Source organism: Ambystoma mexicanum, chromosome 3q (genome assembly GCF_040938575.1).
Source record: "Ambystoma mexicanum isolate Mex_15411 chromosome 3q, UKY_AmexF1_1, whole genome shotgun sequence".
Taxonomy (NCBI): Eukaryota; Metazoa; Chordata; class Amphibia; order Caudata; family Ambystomatidae; genus Ambystoma; species Ambystoma mexicanum.
The window spans coordinates 157327620-157347830 of NC_090926.1; the positions used below are offsets into that span (position 1 = coordinate 157327620).

A 20211-nucleotide genomic window follows, 5' to 3' on the forward strand; every position below is an offset into this window, starting at 1 on the left:
TCTTCGTCCGAAGAAACTGGAGATTGACTGTGACGGTCATATTCCTCTGGGTCAGAGCCCAGATGACATCTCTCTGGGTTAAAGGGTCCGAAGTCCCTGTTTTGTTCCTCGTGGTAAGAGGGGTTCGTCACCGGAAGGGAGTTCCTTCCTATTCAAAAAGGCCTTTTTCAGCCTGGAGAAGGCGTCTGATAGGGCAGCAGTTGCTGGTACTGGCTGGCTCGGGGGGGTCGTAGAGTCTTTACTCAGGCGAGCCGGTATACATCCCCCATCTAAAAGGTGCTTTCTTTTTTGTGTCTTTTTTTCTTGGTAGGGATTTTTCTTGTAAATGCTCCTCCATGTTATCTAGGCATTGCTGTATAGGCAGGAGCATTTCTGACACAGCTTTCTTGATGCTGGTCTCCACCGTGGAACCCAGCACTTTTTCCAGGCTGGAAGCCATATCCACTTCATCAATATCCAAAGTATCTTCCTCGTATCCAGACCAATCCTGGCCCTCCTGAGGGAAGTACTGAGCTGCCATGTTGTTAGCACCTTTAAATTACCCTACTTCTTTTTTTTTTTCAATATAATTATTATTATTTTTTTTATTTTTATATATGTGGGCAGACCACCTTCTCTCTATGCCCACAGTATGAAATTGGGAGTCTTGTATTAGCCCAGATCCAGAAGGGCATAAATTAGCTGTTCGCTGTCTCCCTTTATTTTCTCTCACTTTGAAATGATGCTACAGCTTCTGGCACTCGGGATCGCTAAATTCGTTGTGAAATGCAACGGAAAAGCGATCGCGGGCGCCAGAAAGCTGAGGAATGGACCTGCAGCAGCAGGTGCTCCCTCTGGTGACCGCGAGTGGAATCGCGGTCACCCTGAGATTAAACCGCTGCTTCCTGAGGCCCGGCGACGCAAGCCGCCTTGGGAAGTAAAGCGGAATACGATCGCGAGCGTCTGTGAAGACAGGCCCTCGCAAATAAAGAAAACGCGGCTTGTAAAAGCCTAATGAGGCATAAACACCTCGCGCAGTACTCTCCGATGCCAGCAGGAAGCAGCTGGCGTCGGAGATAATTCCAGTCACGCTTGACTGACGCGAGCGCGTCAGACTGTAAGGAATTAACCCTTTAAATAACGTGCGATGAACGCAGCGCGTGTAAACATAAAATGTATATTAAAAATTCAGTAAATTCAATACATATAAGGTAAACAACATAATCTAGAATATGAGGCACTTATCTCTTGCTGTGAGCATTAAAGCCAAAATATTGTTCACCTCTATGAAGCAGTAATCCTGTGATGTACAGCTCTCGTAGTTGATAAATAATTGTGCAAGGAGTTGGTATTCTTTTCTCTCTGCACATAATGTAAAATTGGCATATTCTTAGTATTTGTGAAATGTACTAGGTCCCACGTTTATCCGTAACACACACATTTAAAAATGGGTATTTGGTTCATGGCTGTGTCTCCATAGGGAACCTCCTGGTGCTCGTAGTTGTTGTGGGACTGCTGATTGTGGGCTCTCATTTCTGTTCCACAGCAATTCTTCCATTTGATGTCTGAGCTGTCTGAATCACTTTGTTTCCTATATATATATGATCATACCTGTTGATGCGATTATATTTAGTTTTCTGGCTGCAGTTTGGAGCCGTTCTCATCACTTGATTATCCATCATGCATGTTTTGAAAGTAATTCATTTTTGATATGCTCATAGTTTTGTCTACTCTAGGATGGATCTGGCTTTCACAGCTGGTTATACAGCCACATTGGCATCATTGGCCTTCCTAAAGCAGCAAGCAGTGCTTTAACTCTTCAATGGTAGGATTCTTGGTCTGAGTGGTCCGTGCAAACTGCTTCAGTCCAATGGACAGGGACGTGCAGAAATGTTTATTGGAGCGTGCACACTCTAATACAATGCAAATGGAAAATGATTACTGAGCGATGGTTCACACAGGAACTGCAGTCATATATTTAATGATAGCCGGCTACTCAAAGTGTATTGTACACATGGTGCAGTAGTATGTGGGAAAAGAGCTCAGACCCCTTGGCACAACCACTGCAGTCTCTGTGACCAGTGCCTGCAGGAATCGCACACAATTTCCTGTCCATGAACACCACCTGTAGAGTGTCCCTGTTCTTGATTCTTGTGTCCAGACAGCCCTAGAGTCCTGACTAGAAAGTGCTACCTTATGGTTCTTTGGGTCTCTAGTCTCTCACCCGCTTTATTTCAGGACATTTGCCCGAGGCTGACTACATTTCGCTGCATACTGCTTACTTTGAGCAGCGTGGAAGTGCTTTGAAGAGTTTAAAAAACGTTCAGGCGCTTTTGTTGTAAAACGCATCAATGCCCTGAATTCCAACTGTGTTTTAATCTTGTTGGTGCCCTGTAGAACTTTCAGCCTCAGGTGGAATTTTCCACGCAGTCACACCCGCAAATGCCAGCCCTCGAGTTTAAGCCCTTAAGAAATGGGTGTTTTCTCTCGGAATGCGAATGTCCCTTCACTGAAGCAATGAAATGTATGCACAAAGATCACGGATGAGTGACTTTTCCCGTTCATCAGCAGGCGATAGACAGAGAAAGACCACACCAGTGCCCCTGTAATACAATTTGATTGCTTCTGCCCCCTTACTTACTAGTTCCATTACGATACAGCAGTAGATGCACAAACTCAGTCTGCTATCCCTCTACAAATACTCTCCACTAGCAGACATGTGTATGCAAGGCTCGAGAACCTCTGCCTCCAACGGGAAAGCTCGGAGCACAGTAAAAACAATACTGCAGCCCTACAAGCAGGTGCTGCCTCCGCTCTAAAAATCATATTGCAGTTTCTCCAGCATGAGGTCTGGCATGGATTCACATGCTCATGAATATTCGACGTCGTCAGGCTGGGAATCCTCAGTAAAGAAAAAATCAGTATCAGTTTCGTTTCTGATCTGTATTTATTAGTAGTAACCAATCACTGATCTCTGGGTCATACTGCCCCCAGCCAATGACTGCCCTCTCCCTAAGCCCCGCCTCTGGCAGCCATCCTCAGATTTGTACCGCACGCTCAAGTGTTGGGAGTCCTCGTGTTTACCTCTTGAGTTTTTTTACTGCGTTTTCACAAGAATTTCTATTTTTTTTTGGTTTAATCGAGCCTCAAGCTCCACCGTTTCTACTTCGGATAACGGGGACCCGTTTCGGAATTCTTCTGCACCCCACAAGGGTGAAGTTTTCATCGAGTTTACACTTATCGGAGGATTCCGGAAGATCTCCGGCCTACCTCAAGACCTTGCCCAGGACAAGGGGAGCTCGACGCCCAGATCCAAGCTGTTCAGGAACTGCCCTAGATGCGGATTATATAACATTTTCAAGGAGGACGAGCATTCGTGATGTCTCTACTGCCTCCATGGGGACAAGACGCACGTGGGAAAGGACTGTGCGTTCTGCAAGAACCTTTCAGAACGGACCAAACAAGATCGTCGTTCCCACCTCGCCACCTGGCTGGCGTAGGGCACAGCAAGTGAGAAGGCGAAGAAGTTGTCTGAGCGGGCTTCTAAGTCCTTTGAGGGCGCCCTTGCGACGGGGCCCCAACAGAAGGCCAAGCTCTGCGAGTCCGCGGGCTCCGGGAACGCCGAAAGGTCGGGCTCTTCGGTTGCCAAACAGGGCGCTACTTTCCCGGCACGTTCGACCACGAGCCAGCGCTCTGGGTCGGGGAAGAGGAAGTTAGAGAACCCGGGTAGGCCACTGGAGCGGACCCGGTCGATCTCGAAGGGGGGGCGAGGCATTGACCCTCCCCCCAAGGCGAAGGCCCAGGACGCACCTAAGGTGGTGAGGGCCTTGATCCACCCGGCTAAGGCCTCTACCGAAGTGGTCTCTGTGACCCTGGGGGAGCCGGCTGAGACTACGCCAATGGAAACGGCCTCTGGGCCCAGAGTATCCTTGCCGCCGCGGAGGGAATCCTCTTTCCAGCCCATCGCTAAGACCCCCGTGAAGCCCCCGGCTGAAAAAGAGGGGGGGCGGTGGCCGTTACAGACTCGGAATCAGCCTCTGAGGAGGAACTGGTGGAGACCAAGAGGGGCCTCAACGAAAGGTCCATAGGCCTCAACGAGAGGTTCATAAACCTCAACGAGAGGTTCGAGAAGGTTCGATCCCAGTGGATGGTCCCTGCTGACGTGATCGATGATGACGACGAACAGGGCCCACTGGAGCGGCCATCCCGTCCGTCGCTGCCATTGCCCGAGCCCCAGGATAGCTCGGCAGCCATTATGTTGGCAATCCAATCCTTATGTACCGAGATAAGGATGAGATTACCACGCAACTCGACGGAGGAGCCAGAACCAGGCCCGTCGGGAAGCCCTCCGAACAAGCAGAGGAGAGTCCACCCCGCCCTTCGTGCCTGCGAGACCGGTGGACCCCTCATCCCCCTCCCCGGGAGAGGATACGGCAACAGGGACAGACGATGACGGCGGCGATGACACAGTGGACATCCTGTCGTCACCAAACCCCCCCCCCTGCGTCCCCAGCCGACGAGGTTGGCTCTTTCCACGCCATCATAACCAGGGCATCCAAGCTCTTTCAGCTCTGCCCTGAAGAACAGAAAAAGGAGGGGTTTCTGTACCAGCGACGAGAGGCTAAGAGGAAGACGGTCCTCATGGTGCCTTTACTCGACGACATCTGGGACGAAGGTCTTGCTGTCCTCAAGAACCCTGCCACGACACCCGCCAAGAGGGACAGGTACGAGAACAAGTACCGAGTCCCCGATGCCGCCCCCTTGTGCCTCAGGGCCCAGCCCACGCCGGACTCGGTCGTCTCGGCAGCGGCTAAGAAGAAGGCAGCAGGCGCGTCGGTTTCAACTTCCACCTCCCCGCCGGACAGAGAGGGTAAGAAGTTGGACTCTATGGGACGACGAGTCATCTCGTCAGCGGCGACGACGATTAAGGCGGCCAATGCCTTAGCGATCGTGGCCCGCTAGGACAGGGAGCTCTGGTTCAAGATGGCTCCCCTGCTAGATTTCCTGCCTGATGACAAAAGGGCGGAGGCCCTAGAAATTCTGCAGGAGGGTGAGGTGGCGTTGGATCACGCCATTACGGTGGCAACAGACATTGCCGATACCGGATTTCGCCAACTTGGCAACAGAGTTTGCCTCCGACGACGAGGATGGCTCAAGGCGACAGACTTTCGCAAGGACGTCCAGACCAGAGTGTTGGACATGCCGTTCGACGGCAACAAGCTCTTTGGTAAGGCGGTGGATGAGTCTCTACAGGCCTTCAAGACCGACTCAGAGATGGCCCGGGCCCTTGGGGTGCTACAGCAGCAACGGCCCTTTCGGAGCTCTGGAGGCAGACAGGGTGCCTCCAAAGGATCTAGCGGTGGCTCCTACACCTACCGCCAGGCGGCCCGCTCATCTACCCAGGAGGCCTACAGAGGTCGCGGCAAACAAGGGGGTTCCGGCCGTCGTTGCCAAGGAGGCCAAGGCGGAAAGGTCGCCTCCAAGCAAGACTGACTCGGCCGTGTTGTCGTGCCCCCACCGAAGCACCCCGGTGGGAGGCCGGCTGATGAAGTTCGTCGGCGCGTGGGAGTCCATCTCCACCGACCGATGGGTGTTGGACACCCTGGCCAACAGGCACTCTCTCTGGAATTCCAAAAGAAGTGCCCTCGCACTCCTCCCGTGGCCAGGAAGGAAAATCACCTCCCTCAACTCCTGTTGGAGGTAAGGGCGATGCTCAAGAAAGGTGACATCGAGCTCGTCCCCAGAAGGCTCCAGGGCTCCTGAGTGTACTCAAGGTACTTCCTCGTCAGGAAATAGACAGACGGTTGGCGCCCCATCCTGGACCTGCGCCGCTTAAGTTCTTTGTGGACCGCACGAAGAGTTTTCGGAAGACGTCACAACTGTTTGTGAACTTTGGGTCTGTGAATCAAGGGAAGGCTCTCTCCAAGACTTCCATTTCCAGATGGCTCTCCGGCTGCATCATGCATTGTCACCGGTTGGCAAACCGACCGCTGCCCGGCCGTCAGAGAGCCCATTCGACCAGAGCGATCGCTGCTACCACAGCGTTCCTGTCTGGTGTGCCCCTGCTGGACATCTGCAGGGCTGCTACGTGGAGGTCAACACACACCTTCACAAGATTCTACTGCGTCGATCGGGACTCCAGGGAGGAGTCCAGGGTCGGCTAAGCAGTGATGCGCAACCTGTTCGCTTAAGGTGAACCTGGTGAGGAGGTAAGAGATGCTTAATGTTGAGTTGTTGTATTGCTTAATGTTGAGCCTGTTGCCACCTCCCGTGGTTGTGCATGTGTATACTGCTATGTATACTTTTATTCATGAGCATGTGAATCCATGCCAGACCCCATGCTGGAGAAGGAACAAGTTACTTACCTGTAACTGTTGTTCTCCAGCATTGGTCTGGCATGGATTCACATGGTCATGATTCACTTGGTCATACTGCCACTTGGCGTGCTACCAAATCTGAGGATGGCTGCCAGAGGCGGGGCTTAGGGAGAGGGCAGTCATTGGCTGGGGGCAGTATGACCCAGAGATCAGTGATTGGTTACTACTAAGAAAGACAGATCAGAAACAAAACTGATGCTGATTTTTTTCTTTACCGAGGATTCCCAGCCTGACGACGGGGAATATTCATGAGCATGTGAATCCATGCCAGACCCATGCTGGAGAACAACAGTTACAGGTAAGTAACTTGTTCCTTGTGCGACATGATTGATCAAATAAAATGCAACTTGGTGGTATTGTATCGCAAATTGCGGTGCGATACCGCTTATTTTATGCCTTGCTACGGGTCTGTCTAGGATCAGTACTTCCTTTTATTAACTACTACCGGTGGAGCAGAACCACTTGGAAAAATGACACATACAAATCATGCTCTGTGGGCGGCGGAGGAAATGACGCCGTTGGCGCAGATGAAACTATGTGGATGGAGGCCGCAACAATTGGCACGGGTGCTGGTGCAGGAGTAGCAACGGGAGGGGACGCATAGGGAGGCGGTGCAGTTGGGTCAGTACTTGGATCAAATCTACGCTCATTCAATATTTTGTTTATTAACTTGTCTGATGTATGCAAATCTTGAGATGGGTATATCTTCTGCACATCTAATTGGAAGGCCCTATTCATACTTCGAATCGCTTCGGATTGCTTCTGCGGATCATGCACTAGCGCTTTCTCTGCATTTGTTATATATCTACGCGCATGCTTCTCTCTACTTTTCAGGCGCTGGGTTGCTTCCTTTCTCCAATCTGTAAAAGTATCAAATGCTGCAGGCCTAGCTTTTTCTGTAATAACACAGACTCAAAATGCTCTATGCGGGTAAGCTCAAAACTGCCAAAATCTGGCCACTGTAGTTCAGGTGCATGTCTGGTTTGTCTATGCCAAATTGCATTGACTACGATTGCCCCTAAACTGTGTCGAACATACATTTCATATGCCGGCGACCCCTTGGTTGGCGGGGGCTGGCCATGTTCCAAAGATTGACTTCCACAATGGAAAAATCTCACAAAGCAGGATGACAATTTTCCAGGCATAGTTAATTCCCACTGTTATCTGGGCGTTTGTACTTGCAAGTGCAACACTACCAACAAACAATATCAGGATATTTACGAATCGGGGCATGAGTCACCTGATTCCAACCAATCGTCCTGAGGACGCAAATCGTTGTGGCTGGCGTGTCTGGCAAAACAAGCCTCGATTCCAGGACCCTCGCCATGATGCCCACTAGGTGTGTCCCGTCGTCCAGGAATCGACTCTGTGCAGATCTGCGGAAGAATCACTTCTCAATTTGCAGGGATGCCCCGTCGCTCTCCGAACCCGGACCGACGGCCTCGTCCTCGACTCTGCGATGGGGCATCACTCGGAGGGTCCCTATTCGGGCGCAAGTGGATCTGAACACCCCACGATGTGTGCACGCAGGTGCCATGAGAGGAGAGCGAGCGAGCATGAGAAAGACTTCAACATATATACAGGTCAATTCGCAGTATCAAAGCATGTCCCAGTCCCCTGCACGTAACTCTTGAGCTTGGGTTCACAAATCATATACATAGTTTGTTCGCCTAAACATTGAACATACCGTGCAGCCGTTTCCAAGAGCATTTACTGTCTGGGAACAAGGCACATCTGCATGTCAGAGATATCTTGTTCTCTCGCAAGGTGACATTCCTTGCTCTACCAACTAACGTTATCTTGTTGCTGCTTTCTTGGGCTAAGGTCAGACAGTTCTAAAGCAGAGAAAATACCAACTTCCGCAGAGGAGCACATACAGCCTCACATAAGACTTATTTTACTGGCACTAAAAATGGCACTAACGAGACTGGATGGCACCTGGTTTGCTGATTAGTCGTGCTCATGCACAGCTTCAAGGTTCTACGATGCAAGACAAACAATATATTGCAGCTGCTTCACATTCCTGCCTATGTAAGCATTCCAGAGTTCAAATCGCGGCTACCTTACCACGTTTTAGGCCTAGGACATAGAATATTGTGCTGAGCAGCAGGAAAGTAGAGAGAGAGAGAGAGAGAGAGACAACAAAATGGCAGACAAAACAAAAATGGCTTCTCAGTTGTCACTTTCAGGTCCAGCTATTCGTAATGCTACAGTGTGATGCGAGTGTGCTTCAGGCCAACATATCTGGCAGTATTACAGCAAACACGTTTTCACAACACAAGTGACCACAGTTCAAGGGTGTTTATTGAACTTCAATCGGGTTTGAAAAATGCCTATCTAATCCTAAATCCAAAGATGGGAGCAAGCTAGGACCATCAAATATTAACTCAGGGGTGCCTTGTCAAAATAAAAGGGCCTATACTAATAAACCTATTGCCAATCCTTACTTCTAAATACAAATAGTTAGGGAGACAATGCTATGCAAAAGAAATTGTTCAAGAAATGATGTGTCTGGATAGTCGAGCTGTTGGCTTCCCTTCCCCACGTTTACAGAACGGGAGAAGTAGGCACAATCAAGCTTAGCACAGTGTCTGGCTTCTCTAGCACAAGGGTGCAGTTCAAAACTTCAACATCATGGCCTCCTGTGCTGAAGTCTCTTTGCCATAAGTCACTTCAGAGGGCCCGATGCATCAAACAAACAACAAAGTTAATTTCCTTTTAGTATTTCACAGTAGTGTCTTAGGAATTTCACTATTCACTTTGGGTCCCCCTCTGCCGGGTTCAGATACACTTTAGCCCAATGTTCTTAGGCTTTTCACATATCTAATTTCTTGGGTGTTTCACTGTTCACCCCGAATCCTCCTCCGCTGGGCTCAGGTCCACTTGGACACAAAATCTTCAATCAGTCTCCCTCCGCCGGGATCGGACCAATTTATTTACTTTAACACAAAGCTTTTCAATCGATCTCACTCTGCCAGGCTCTGACCAACTTTATCTACTTTGCCATCAACTTTCAATTTTGCTTGACCTGTCGCAGGACCACTTTGATTCCTAATTCTTTGCCTTTCTTTCACTTTTATCACCTCTCAGCTGGATACCTTACAGAGACCTTTGAATGAGCACACACGCAGTGCCAGAGCCCTCTGTCAAAGGTATTTTATCTTGGTTTCAAAGTTCAATCACTCATCTGCAGGTCAACTTTACTCGCGTTGGTTATCGCACGTGTTTTAAATAATGTTCATTTCATCGCTCGTCATACAATGTTGCCACTCGCAACCTTGGCTTCAACACAGACAGGTCTTTTATCGGTCTCCCCAACTCACCGGCTGTGTTGATTTCGCTGTGGCATTGCTTTGTTCGTGGAGCCAAGGACAGTACCACGACAGCTGGCGAGTCTCTCCGTCTCGATTATCGACGCTGGAGGGCCCCGGGTACCTCGGACACACAATGCAGGATTCTTCAGCCTGTTTTCCTGTTCTTACGCTTTCTGTTCTCGAGGTGTCATGAAAGTGACTATTCTTTGTCGAAAAAGGTCAAGGGAACTTCCCTCCTTCCAATCCCCTTCCGTTTGGCTGTCTTTCATCTCTCGTTAAACTGCCATCTTGGAACTTCTATTTCCTCGTGTGCTTTGCCTCGCTCAGACTGTGCTCTCATGCTCTGCCTTTTATCCGTGTGGGGAAGCTTAATGGGAGTCAGGTGTGTGATGGTCAGTAATTGCTGACCTCGTCTGACCAGGGTATTGCGACACGTCAGGTATACAGCTTGGGTTTTAGGGGGGGTTTAAAGTTCCTAAATATCCTACCTGGTAGGATGGGGTAAAGGTATTACAAGAAAGAGGATACCACGTCTCACCATCCGGTGTCCCACTCCCCGAAGACCCATCATCCAGGTGATCCTCCTGCACTGGTCCACCCCCAGGAACTGGATCCAAAAGCGATGGCCATGTCCTGGCCACCTGGATAACAGATCCCTGGGGAATAGTGGGTGAGGCACCTTCTAGTTTCTCACAGCTGCTGCGGACACCAGCTGGCGGGCGCTTTCAATCCTCCCGGTTGCACTAGTTAGACAGCACCTGGCCCACTATGCCAAGGAGGGCTGGAGCAGAGTGAAGCCGCACAGCCTGCAGCAATCCAAGAAGCGGAGAACGCCAAGCTGAGATGCCAAAGTCCCGGCATACCGGACAACGGGATAGCAGTTGTAAGGATGGAGTTCGGAGTACCGTCCGATGTGGTGAAAGAACTGTGTGACTGGGAGGTGTCAGTTGGTGACCCAAGCATGCACCCAGAAGGTTGCTCGCGCATACGGAGCCCCGTTCTAAAAGCCTTAAGAGACCTCGCCTTCTTTTGGAGAAGCTTTTTTCTGTCCACTCTGCATTGCAGGCTATCTCAACCACTTTCTTCATTATATGTAGTCATAAATTGACCTTGGTCTGGATTAAAGTTAAGAATTTCACCTACAAATTAATATGTTGCTTTTGATCATCCAGCCGTCTGGACTAGCTAAACCAAAGTTACCAGCTCTGTTTGCTACTTTTGTGTAATGGTTTTTAAGCAGGGTAATTGAATCAGTTAATGTTGTTGTGGTATCTTGTTCCTTGGAATTCTAGTTTTGATTCCAGTTGAAACCTAAATCTGACTAAAGTACCATATGTATCAACATGCATGCATACTTTGAAAACCAAAGACTGAAAGAATCTGTAGTAGATAACTGTGCCCAAATAGTCATGAGCATGATCTGAATTCCAATAATTTCCTACCTTGTTTTTTGTTGTTGTAAAGGTACTTATTTCCTCGGCAGTTGTTAATCCCGCATTTTTGGACCCCCACCCAGCATACAAAGTTTCTGGCGATGTACCACAGAATGCGCACAGAGGACTATCCAGAAATCCTGAATGGCATAGCTCAAGCTGTCCCACAAGCTCCCGAGAGGACGACTCGGTATCAAATGCATCGACTTTTGGCTAAGGTACTGAGCATATCCTCCTCTATACATGTACCTTAAAAATAAACCTGACTTTAAGTTGGAGAGCATCTTTTTGCTATGATTTTCTTGGCTGATCTGTCAGGTTTCTCCATACCATGTGTGAGTAGGACATCCGGTTCCGATTTTATTCTTTGTATTCTGGAATGTGTACTTTTGCTTTTCCCCATTTTAAATTCAGGACTTCAAGTCTCAAAATTCAAACAAAATTACATAATGGATTACCTGCTCTCACATTGACACAGGAAAACTTGAGACCTCCTTTGCCTGCATAGTTATCAGCCATGTTCATCACTGAAGTGTGCTTGTATGCTTATTTTGTAGAAGCAGTCTCAGCTGAGGCACACAATGTTTAACTGCTGATAATGGTCATCTTCACTAATAGTAACAACTATAGTATGTTACCAACATTATCAAAGCTTTACTTGACTCATCAGTGGTGCCCTCCACATTTAAAGGAAGTATGTATCACGCCTATTCTTAAAAAAGAATCCCTGGACCCTGGAATTGTAGGGAATTACCATCCCATCACCAATGTGCTGTTCTTATTAATGTTTTTGTACAGGACAGCATATTTACAATTTCAGGACCACTTGGACAAAAACAACCTATTTGGCGAATTGCAATCTGGCGTCCGTGCTGGACACGGCACAGAAACAGCGATGCTAGATCTTAGAAATAATCTGGTAAGTATTGTGGATTCTGCAAAGGTGGCTCTGTTGATGCTTCTCGACCTCTCGGCAGCTTTTGATCTCATTGACCATAGATTGCTGTTCGAGAAGTTGGGAGGTATTGCTAACTGCTCCCAATCAGCAGTGCAAAGGATGGAATCCTTCTGGGGGCCTACAATGGCTAGTGTTACCATAGAGGGATTTCAGACACCCCATAATGTTTGACTTGTGGTGTTCCACAGGGAGCATGTCTCTCCCCTCTCCTGTTTAATTTCTACATCCGGGCACTCTTTGACCTTGTGGATAGCGTCAGCGTCAAATACACCAATTACGCTGATGATACCGAGGTGGTCCTTGAGATGTCTGGTATCTATGAGAAGGACCTACAGCGCATCAATCGGGTTTACTCTCTGATTCAGAGATGTATGGATGCCAATTCCCTGGCCCTGACCACAGCAAGACTGAACTCTTGCTGGTGGGCTCGAGTGAACGCTTGGGCAAACTTGAGAGTAGATATAGTCAATTCATAGTAGTCAATAGCACAATCCAGGTGAGCCCCTGGGTTAAAACGCTCAGGTTCTACCTGGATTGTAATCTGAATATGAAAAAACAGTTTTACAGATTAAAGCGGCGTGTACCTACACAACAAAGCTCTTGCAACAGATTAAACCATACCTATCCCCAAAGAAAGTATCTATGTTGGCTACGGCCCTTGTAAATTCATGATTATACTACTGTACTAGCCTCCTTGCAGGTACTTAAAAAAACAATCTGAAAAGCCTGCAGGTGGCCCACAATGGCGCTGTTTGAGCAGTTTTTGCGGCCTAGCTAGAAGCGACCATGGCTCGGAGATCTTTTCACTGGCTACTGGTCACCCATCATATCGATTCCAAAATTCTGACATTGACTTAAAAAATGTTGGCATATAAGGCCCCTACCCATCTTGTGAAAAGGTTAAAGAAAGTCCCTGTTGTACAATCTCTCCGCTCTGATGCTCTTGATACCTTGTGTCTCCCCAGACACAAATTGAAGAGTTTCGTAGGCACTAGTTTCGATGTCCATGCCCCGTGTATTTGGAACTCTATTCCTCTGAACCTGAGAAATAACCCAAATATATTAGGCTTTAAAAACGCTATTAAAACATTGCTATTCAATTGCAATGACTAGACTACCCCTTATCCATCTTGCTATACCCTGGATGTTTCACCTTGGATCTATCACCCTGGACTTCTTGATGTTACTCTCTTAGCCTGTCTTAGGTTTCCTTACTTGTGCACACTGAGGCCTTCGGGCATGTTGTGCCCTATTAGAATTACCTAATAATAATAATAAGGGAGCAGTGATTTAAGGAAAAAAAGCCTTTTTGGCAGAAAACGTTTTGCAGCTCAAACCAGTTCATTTTGCTGCAGTGCCTCTTAGATGAACCCTGCCCAAAAATCAGTATCCCAGTGCTACTTTGCACAGTTTTCTCTCTTGCACTTTTTTCTCCATCTGAATCACAAGAAACCTAGTGACATGTCTTGCAATAACCATAACTGGTTTGCCTTCCAGACTAGTTCAAATCTGTGCTAGTTGGTTAAATTGCACATCCTCGAACAAGGGAGCTCCGTCTACGCTAGATTCATAATCCTAAAAATCTGTTCATCAGGCTGGACCCCAAAAATCCTTTAATTACTTCTTAAAATGGTTTTTCAACATTTGTAATTACAATTGAAACAATGAAAGAAATGTTTTTAAAAATAATGCATTAATGGTGCCTTCTAAAAGCACCTTGTCTGCTAAAACTGTCTTTAGGCCAAAACTTGCAACATTTCTAGCACACTGTCATTCTGCTCACCTTCATTACTGCTCAGGAACTTACCTACACAGGCAGACCTGTAAAAAAAAAAAATGCATCACCTAGAAATATGCGCTTCCACTTTATAACTTCTAAATGTGCTTGTGCGCCATGTCCCGTCACATGCTTGTCATACTTATGTAATAGCACATGACCAATTGCCACATTGTATTCCTACAGAGCCACCCATATGTAGATCTGGAAGGGTAACCGTGCGTATCGCCTCCCTCTTTTTTGACTGTCATATTTTGTTACTGGTTGGACATTTTCTCTTGCTTGTGTGCCGACGCGGGAGACTGGCTATCGGCAGTCACCAGACTTTGCTGCAAGCTTTTCCCATCTCGTCTATTGGGCAATGTAGCTGGGCAGTCATAGGCAAATCTTACCAATGTGTGGTTATCTATCTCTCCCTCTCTGCAGTCCTGAGTATCAAGGGGGTGCTTTCAGATAGGAAATAAGTGAGCTCTGATTGGGTGATACTGCACTTACCACACTATTGAGCTCAGTTGTGCAGGCCATGTTAGCAATAGGTAAATGTTAACCGCCAAACTTCATTAATTCGAAATGTCAAACTTAATTTAAGGCAGTTGGTTGCAGGTTTTTCAGTGACATTTCTGGTGGTGACAATCGAGTGCCATAGCCCAGCAGGGTGACAGTTAGCCAAGGGAAAGGTGCTGAACAAGACAAGAGGAGGTAGAATATGGTGCAGCTTTGACATTTGCTATTGTTACTATTCCATTACTGTGCCAATGCAGTCTAATGTCCAGCAGTCGAGGTTAAGGCAAAGAGAGGACTCTTAGAAATCCCAGTAAACCGCATAGAGTTTGTGTTATTTGATTCTGTAACAATAGGCCTTTGGGCTTTCCCATAACTGGCACACTGTGCTTCCAGTGCTCCTTCATCGGTGTGACTGGTCAATGTAGGGGTAAGCCCCAAGACTGTTTCTGGGGAAAAAGGGAACCCTCAGACTTGAAACCCACATCTGGCCGTAGTTATAAGCCAATTAATCTGGTTTCAAAGTTTCACATACACCAACACTGACTGAAATTCACCATCAGATTGATCTTGACATGTTGCAGGAGCAAGATCTAGTGAACTTCAGTTTTGTGATCTTTTCATGCTTTGGCACTTAGCCCAGGATTAGACAAATGTTTGAAATTAGACACCCAGGTTAAATGGTAATATTCAGAGCCCAGTACAAACTCCACTTTCAATCAGGAGGGGCATCCTTTCAAACATGCGTTTGCCTCCCAATCACTGATTGTTGCCACAAGCATATTTATCCAGGTAAACACTGAAGATGCGTATCCCACTTTGGAATCTACGCTTCCTGTGCCCTTTTGTGGCAAACCGAATACTTAACCTTAAATGGCTTCATTTAATTACTTTCACTTAAAGGGAACATGGTTTAGCTGCAAAGTTCAGACAAGACATTTAGCACAGGTATGTATGTACCTTTAGGTCATCCTTAAGGTAATGTCTGCCACCAGCCGAATGTGTCGCAGCCACTGTGCAAGCAAATGTGAGAGGGACAAGGGTGCTTTTTGGACACCTCAAACCGGAAGGGTGAGGGTCATCCAGGGGCATATCACAGATTTGCACCACAGATGAGTCCTCCAATTCGGAGATCTATCAAAGAGGGGGCTTGGGTGAGAGGTGAAGGGCTGGTAAAAGCAGTCAGGAAAAACATTAAAGTACAGATCCTCTGGCCAGAGGTACAATCTAGGACTTTTGCCCTCATTCCCTTCTTGAGCATGGTTTTATTTAATCTAGTCTGTGGCGGGTGTGTACATTTAATCAGTTCGATTATTTAATGGGTAAATGTTCCTCTTTCCTTCATGGAACAAACATCCTTGATTACTGGAAGGGTCTCATCATTTTAGCAGCAATGAACGAAGATAGCTCAAGACGCTTGGGCTGTAAAGATAATAAGCCCCCAAAAACCCAGACTTCTGCAGCTCCCATGCTGGGTAGTAGACTTTGAGAAGGGGCAGGAGGGTTCCACTCCTGCTACTTTGTAATTCACAAAGAATCTAGTGGGAAAGACCAATTTTGAAACTTTACGATCTGAATGAGTTTCTTGCTTTGGATGCATGTCATATGGGGACACTTGCTCAGATTTGGAGGCATTACAAGCAGGAGGCCGGATCAGTTAGTGGGATATAGAAGATGCCTGTTTCAACATTACAGGCCATAGGAAGGATCTTTTGCCATCAACTGTGGTTGTTGCCAGTGTAGGTATCTGCTTTTTGGCCTGAACATAGACTCAAGAGTCATTACAAATATTATATTTCTGGTAGCTGCTTACTGTGAAGAATCATGCAGATCTCTCACCAAAACCCTGCCTAAAATCTCCTCTCAGGTAGCCAGGAGAGAGCAGACGCTTCCTGATCCCAATCGTGGGGGTGGTGTTCTGTGGGAGGATCACCTGCGTGGAGACTGGGCCCAATGTAGTGAGGAGAATCATGGAATAAAACGCAGTATTTTTCCTCTAAAAGGGATACCCCTTGGGGGGCGTGGCTTGGCGCCAAGATGGCTGGTCAAGCTCTCTAAGTGCTCCCCTCCGCGTCCGCACGCCAAGAAGAAAATGACCTAATGAGGCTGTGCGCCTATCATTACCTGTCTGTATCCCCGGCTCTGGAGGGGTCCCTGCACTCGGAGGCAGATTTTCGGCAGGCGGGACTGGCGGGATCCTGTGAAATCCTGGGGGGGACACCGGTGCGGCCCCAGCACCTCTGCTTCAAAATGGCGGGCGCCGCATTACACTCAAAGCCTCTACCCGCCGCATGAGGAGCTGGCTGCGGCGGCTGTCTGGGCAACTCCGTTGCTAGACTGAAGTCCTCCTGAGGCTCCCTCCCGGGGCTCCGCTCTGCGCCTGTCCTCCGGCGCCATCCAACACCACCTGGCAACGCGTTGGCAGCGTATCCCTTTTCCGCAGGCCCCCCACCCCGCTTATGTTCCGGGTCCGGTGCAGCGTGGGAGAGTGTGAGGCGTGGATGTGGATCCTCCTCCCCTGACCCAACCGCGTCGGTGTGACCCGCATGCTACCAAGGGCGCGACGTGCCCCGCTGCACGGAGAGCGCCCCCTCCCTGATCCAGCAGAGGGGGCAGAGAGTGGAGAAAGCAGCTGGAACGCCATCGTCCCCTGCAACAGCAGCGCTCCGAGCCTGCGCTCCCTCTCGTCCGGAGCAACTGACGGCTGAGGGGCGGCGACCCCTGCTCTTCACGGAGTGTGCTGGCGGCAGAACCCCCATAGGCCCCGGGCAAGTCCAGCTACAGCGGAGCGAGCTGCAGGGGGGGCAGTGGCCCCGCTCCTGGACAGAGATACATGCGAGGGCCGCCTCAAGAAGACCAGCGCGGCCGCCAGGGGCTAGAGGACTGAGCTGGGAAGAGCTTCGACTCTGGGGATAATCCCTGTGCTCTCCCGCCTCCCCCACCCCCGGTCTCCTGAACAAGCATCTTCTGGGAGACCAGGTGCTCCGCTCCTGGCCCCTCCTTCAGCCCGGGCGGGAGTGGGGCCAAGAAGATCCACAGAGGGTTATTCCCGTGACCAGTAGCTGGCAGAGCCCTCCTCGCCTCGAGCTGTTCCCCAAGCGTCTGGACAGAATCTCTGAATCGCTGGGGCCGTAACCCGGGGGCCCCGCTCCGGCAGCCCGGCGCAGGACCCCAGCGCTCCCCGGACTTGGCCGGCATGAGAGTTCTGCCACGGTCCATCGGGAATAGCACTCCCTGTTCCATCTCTGTGCCCACCCTCCCCCTGGAACCCAGTCACGCCGGCTGAGCCAGAACTCCTGCCGCTGCGCATCGGGCTCTTGGGAGCTGGACACCGCCTCAATCAGAATGGTTTGAGATCAAGACAGCAGCCTACAGCCGACGACCGACCTGTGGGGCCACTCCCGAGGGCCCAGTGACTCATATCTCAGGATGTCCAGGAATACCAAACCCCCAAAGCAAACAGACATCTCCGCCCTATTCCCGGCATCTACGACGGAGAAGCCCAAGCGGGGAGAGCACCTCGAGGGCCCCGGCTTGGACGCCCAGGTGAACGCCAGCCTTGACCAATCAGCGCAAGGGGTAACAAAAGGTGACTTGCAGGACCTCCTCGCGGCGTCCACCAAACAATCTCAAAAAGGCACTGAGGAGCTGAAAGGCAAGATCTCGGCCCTGAACAAAAGGGTGGGCGAAGTTGAGTCTCGGACGGAAGAAAGAGAAACTACCCTATTCGAGCAGAACTTTTAAATTGCCGGCTGTCACCCTGGCAAAGAGGAAAGCCCTAAAACCGCTGGTTGACTGGCTCTGTGAGAGGAAGATTGCATATCGCTGGGTTTCCCTTCCTCCCTCTCCTTCACCTGGGAGGGCAAATCCCGCCACATCCTTACCCCCCCAAGATGCGGCAAACTTCATGAACCCAGAGGAGGCGCCGGATCCATCGGGCGAACCTGCCTGGGCCTCGGGGGAGGGGCAGCAGGAGCCCCTGAGGTCCTGGACTCGAGTCAGGAAACGGTGCAGGCCGCGCGGCCCCCCTGCCAAAAAACAACAAGAATGACAACGGCTAAACCCCGATCCGCTTTCCGGGCTAGGGTGGGCCGCCGGCCTGCGGCTCCCCGCAACCCAGGCCCCCGCATCAGATGGAGATCACGCACAGGAATTCACCGGCCCGGGGCCCGGACAGCCCGTCTCCCCTGGATCCTGCCCAGCAGGCATCACTCATCTTTTCAAAGTTCTTATGCCAGATTGGCCCCTAAGCCTTCTGTCGAGGCCCGTTGGCCCATCGGAAGGGGTATTCTCCGGAGCCTCAATGCGGCTCTCCCCGCCAGTTTCACCGTTTATACAAGAGGCACCGTTGCCTTCGGCTGACTTGGCGTGCTGGACCGGTCGCCTGCCCCCCATTGGCTAAAGGCTGACCCGGATGCTGTTTTTTGGGGTCGGGGGAGGGGGGTGAGCTCAACAGAAAAAGGACAAATCATTATGGGTCAGGGGGACTTAATGCAGTGGAGGGCGGCAGAACACTTGTCCACAGAAGCTTCGGATGGTGACCCTGGAACAGACCATTAAAGTGACGACCTGGAACATCAGGGGCCTCAACGCACCGAGGAAACGGTGGTTTATCCCAGGCCGTAATATGCAGGAAAACATCTGAAGAACGATCAACACCATAGAATCAGCGTATAGAATGGGCTCCCCCTTGGTGGTTCTCTCACTGGACGCGCACAAAGCATTTGAAATGCTGGACTGGGGCTACATAGATGCAACCCTTCGCCACTATGGGTTCGACCCGAACTTTAGGAAATGGGCCCTCGCCATTTTTATCAGCATCCGCCCACCCACCTGAGACTGAACGGAGCTTGCTCCAGGAAAATCAATATCACGAGGGGGACCAGGCAGGGATGCCCCTTCTCCCCACTCATCTTCGCCCTCTCCATGGAGCCTCTGGCCAGCAGGATCCGGAACAACCCGTCAATCCAAGGCTTGGAACTTAAGGGAGAATCCTACGCGGATGATATTCTGCTCACCCTCACCCGACCAGAGGAGTCTATGCAGTCTCTATGGGAGCAGTTGGAGGAATTTAAGGAAGCCTCGGGGTTCACGATCAACATCGCCAAGTCGGTGGCCAAGGGAGTCAACATGCCAGGCAACATCATGGTGAGACTGCAGACCTCCTACCCGATCCAGTGGGTCAAAGCGCAGATAAACTACCTGGGTGTTCAGATCCCGTTTTACCCAGGAAAATTATATAGAACAAATTTCCCACAACTATTCAAAGAGCTCAAAGCCGACCTGGACCACTGGCGCAAACAGGAAATCTCCTGGTTTGGTCGTATCTCGGCGCTGAAAATGAACCTGCTCTCGAGACTGCTCTACTTTTGCCTGGCTCTCCCCACAACAATCCCCATGAAAGACTTGCAAAAACTGCAAAGCGCCATGCTGAAGTATGTTTGGGAGGGCAAGAAACCGCGAATCCCAAGACGACACATGCTCCGTGGCCCTGCCCTCAGGGGCCTGGGGGTCCCTGATGTAGCCAGATACTGCCTTGCAGCCCAGCTCGCCCACGCCTTTGCCTGGAAGGTAACCACCAACCGACCCAGATGGCTGAAATTGGAGGACTGGTCCCCTTCTCCGATGGAAGCACTCCCCCACATGAAAGCAAGCAACATCCCGAGCATACCGGCCCACTACTGGCAATGTGGAATGCCGCGTCGAGTTGGAGGGAAGCGGCTCACATCTGGAAGTGCAGAAGCCCAGCAGGTCCGCTCACTCCAAATGGGGTGCAACCCTGACTTCTCCCCTGGTCTTGTCCCAAACACCTCTATCAGATGGCAGGAGGGTGGCTTGAGAACCATGGCGGACTTTTACGTGAATGGGAACC

The 20211-nt window shown here is 49.9% G+C and overlaps 1 protein-coding gene across 2 annotated transcripts in view; it reads left to right on the top strand.

Annotated features, from left to right (window-relative positions):
• LETMD1 (LETM1 domain containing 1) overlaps nt 1-20211 on the top strand; it is an 826442-nt gene that overhangs the window by 497164 nt on the left and 309067 nt on the right. For both annotated transcript variants that reach the window (XM_069653372.1, XM_069653371.1), the window contains one exon: nt 11135-11321. In XM_069653372.1, coding sequence (XP_069509473.1) covers nt 11135-11321 — 187 coding nt within the window. The remainder of the gene's footprint in view (nt 1-11134; nt 11322-20211) is intronic.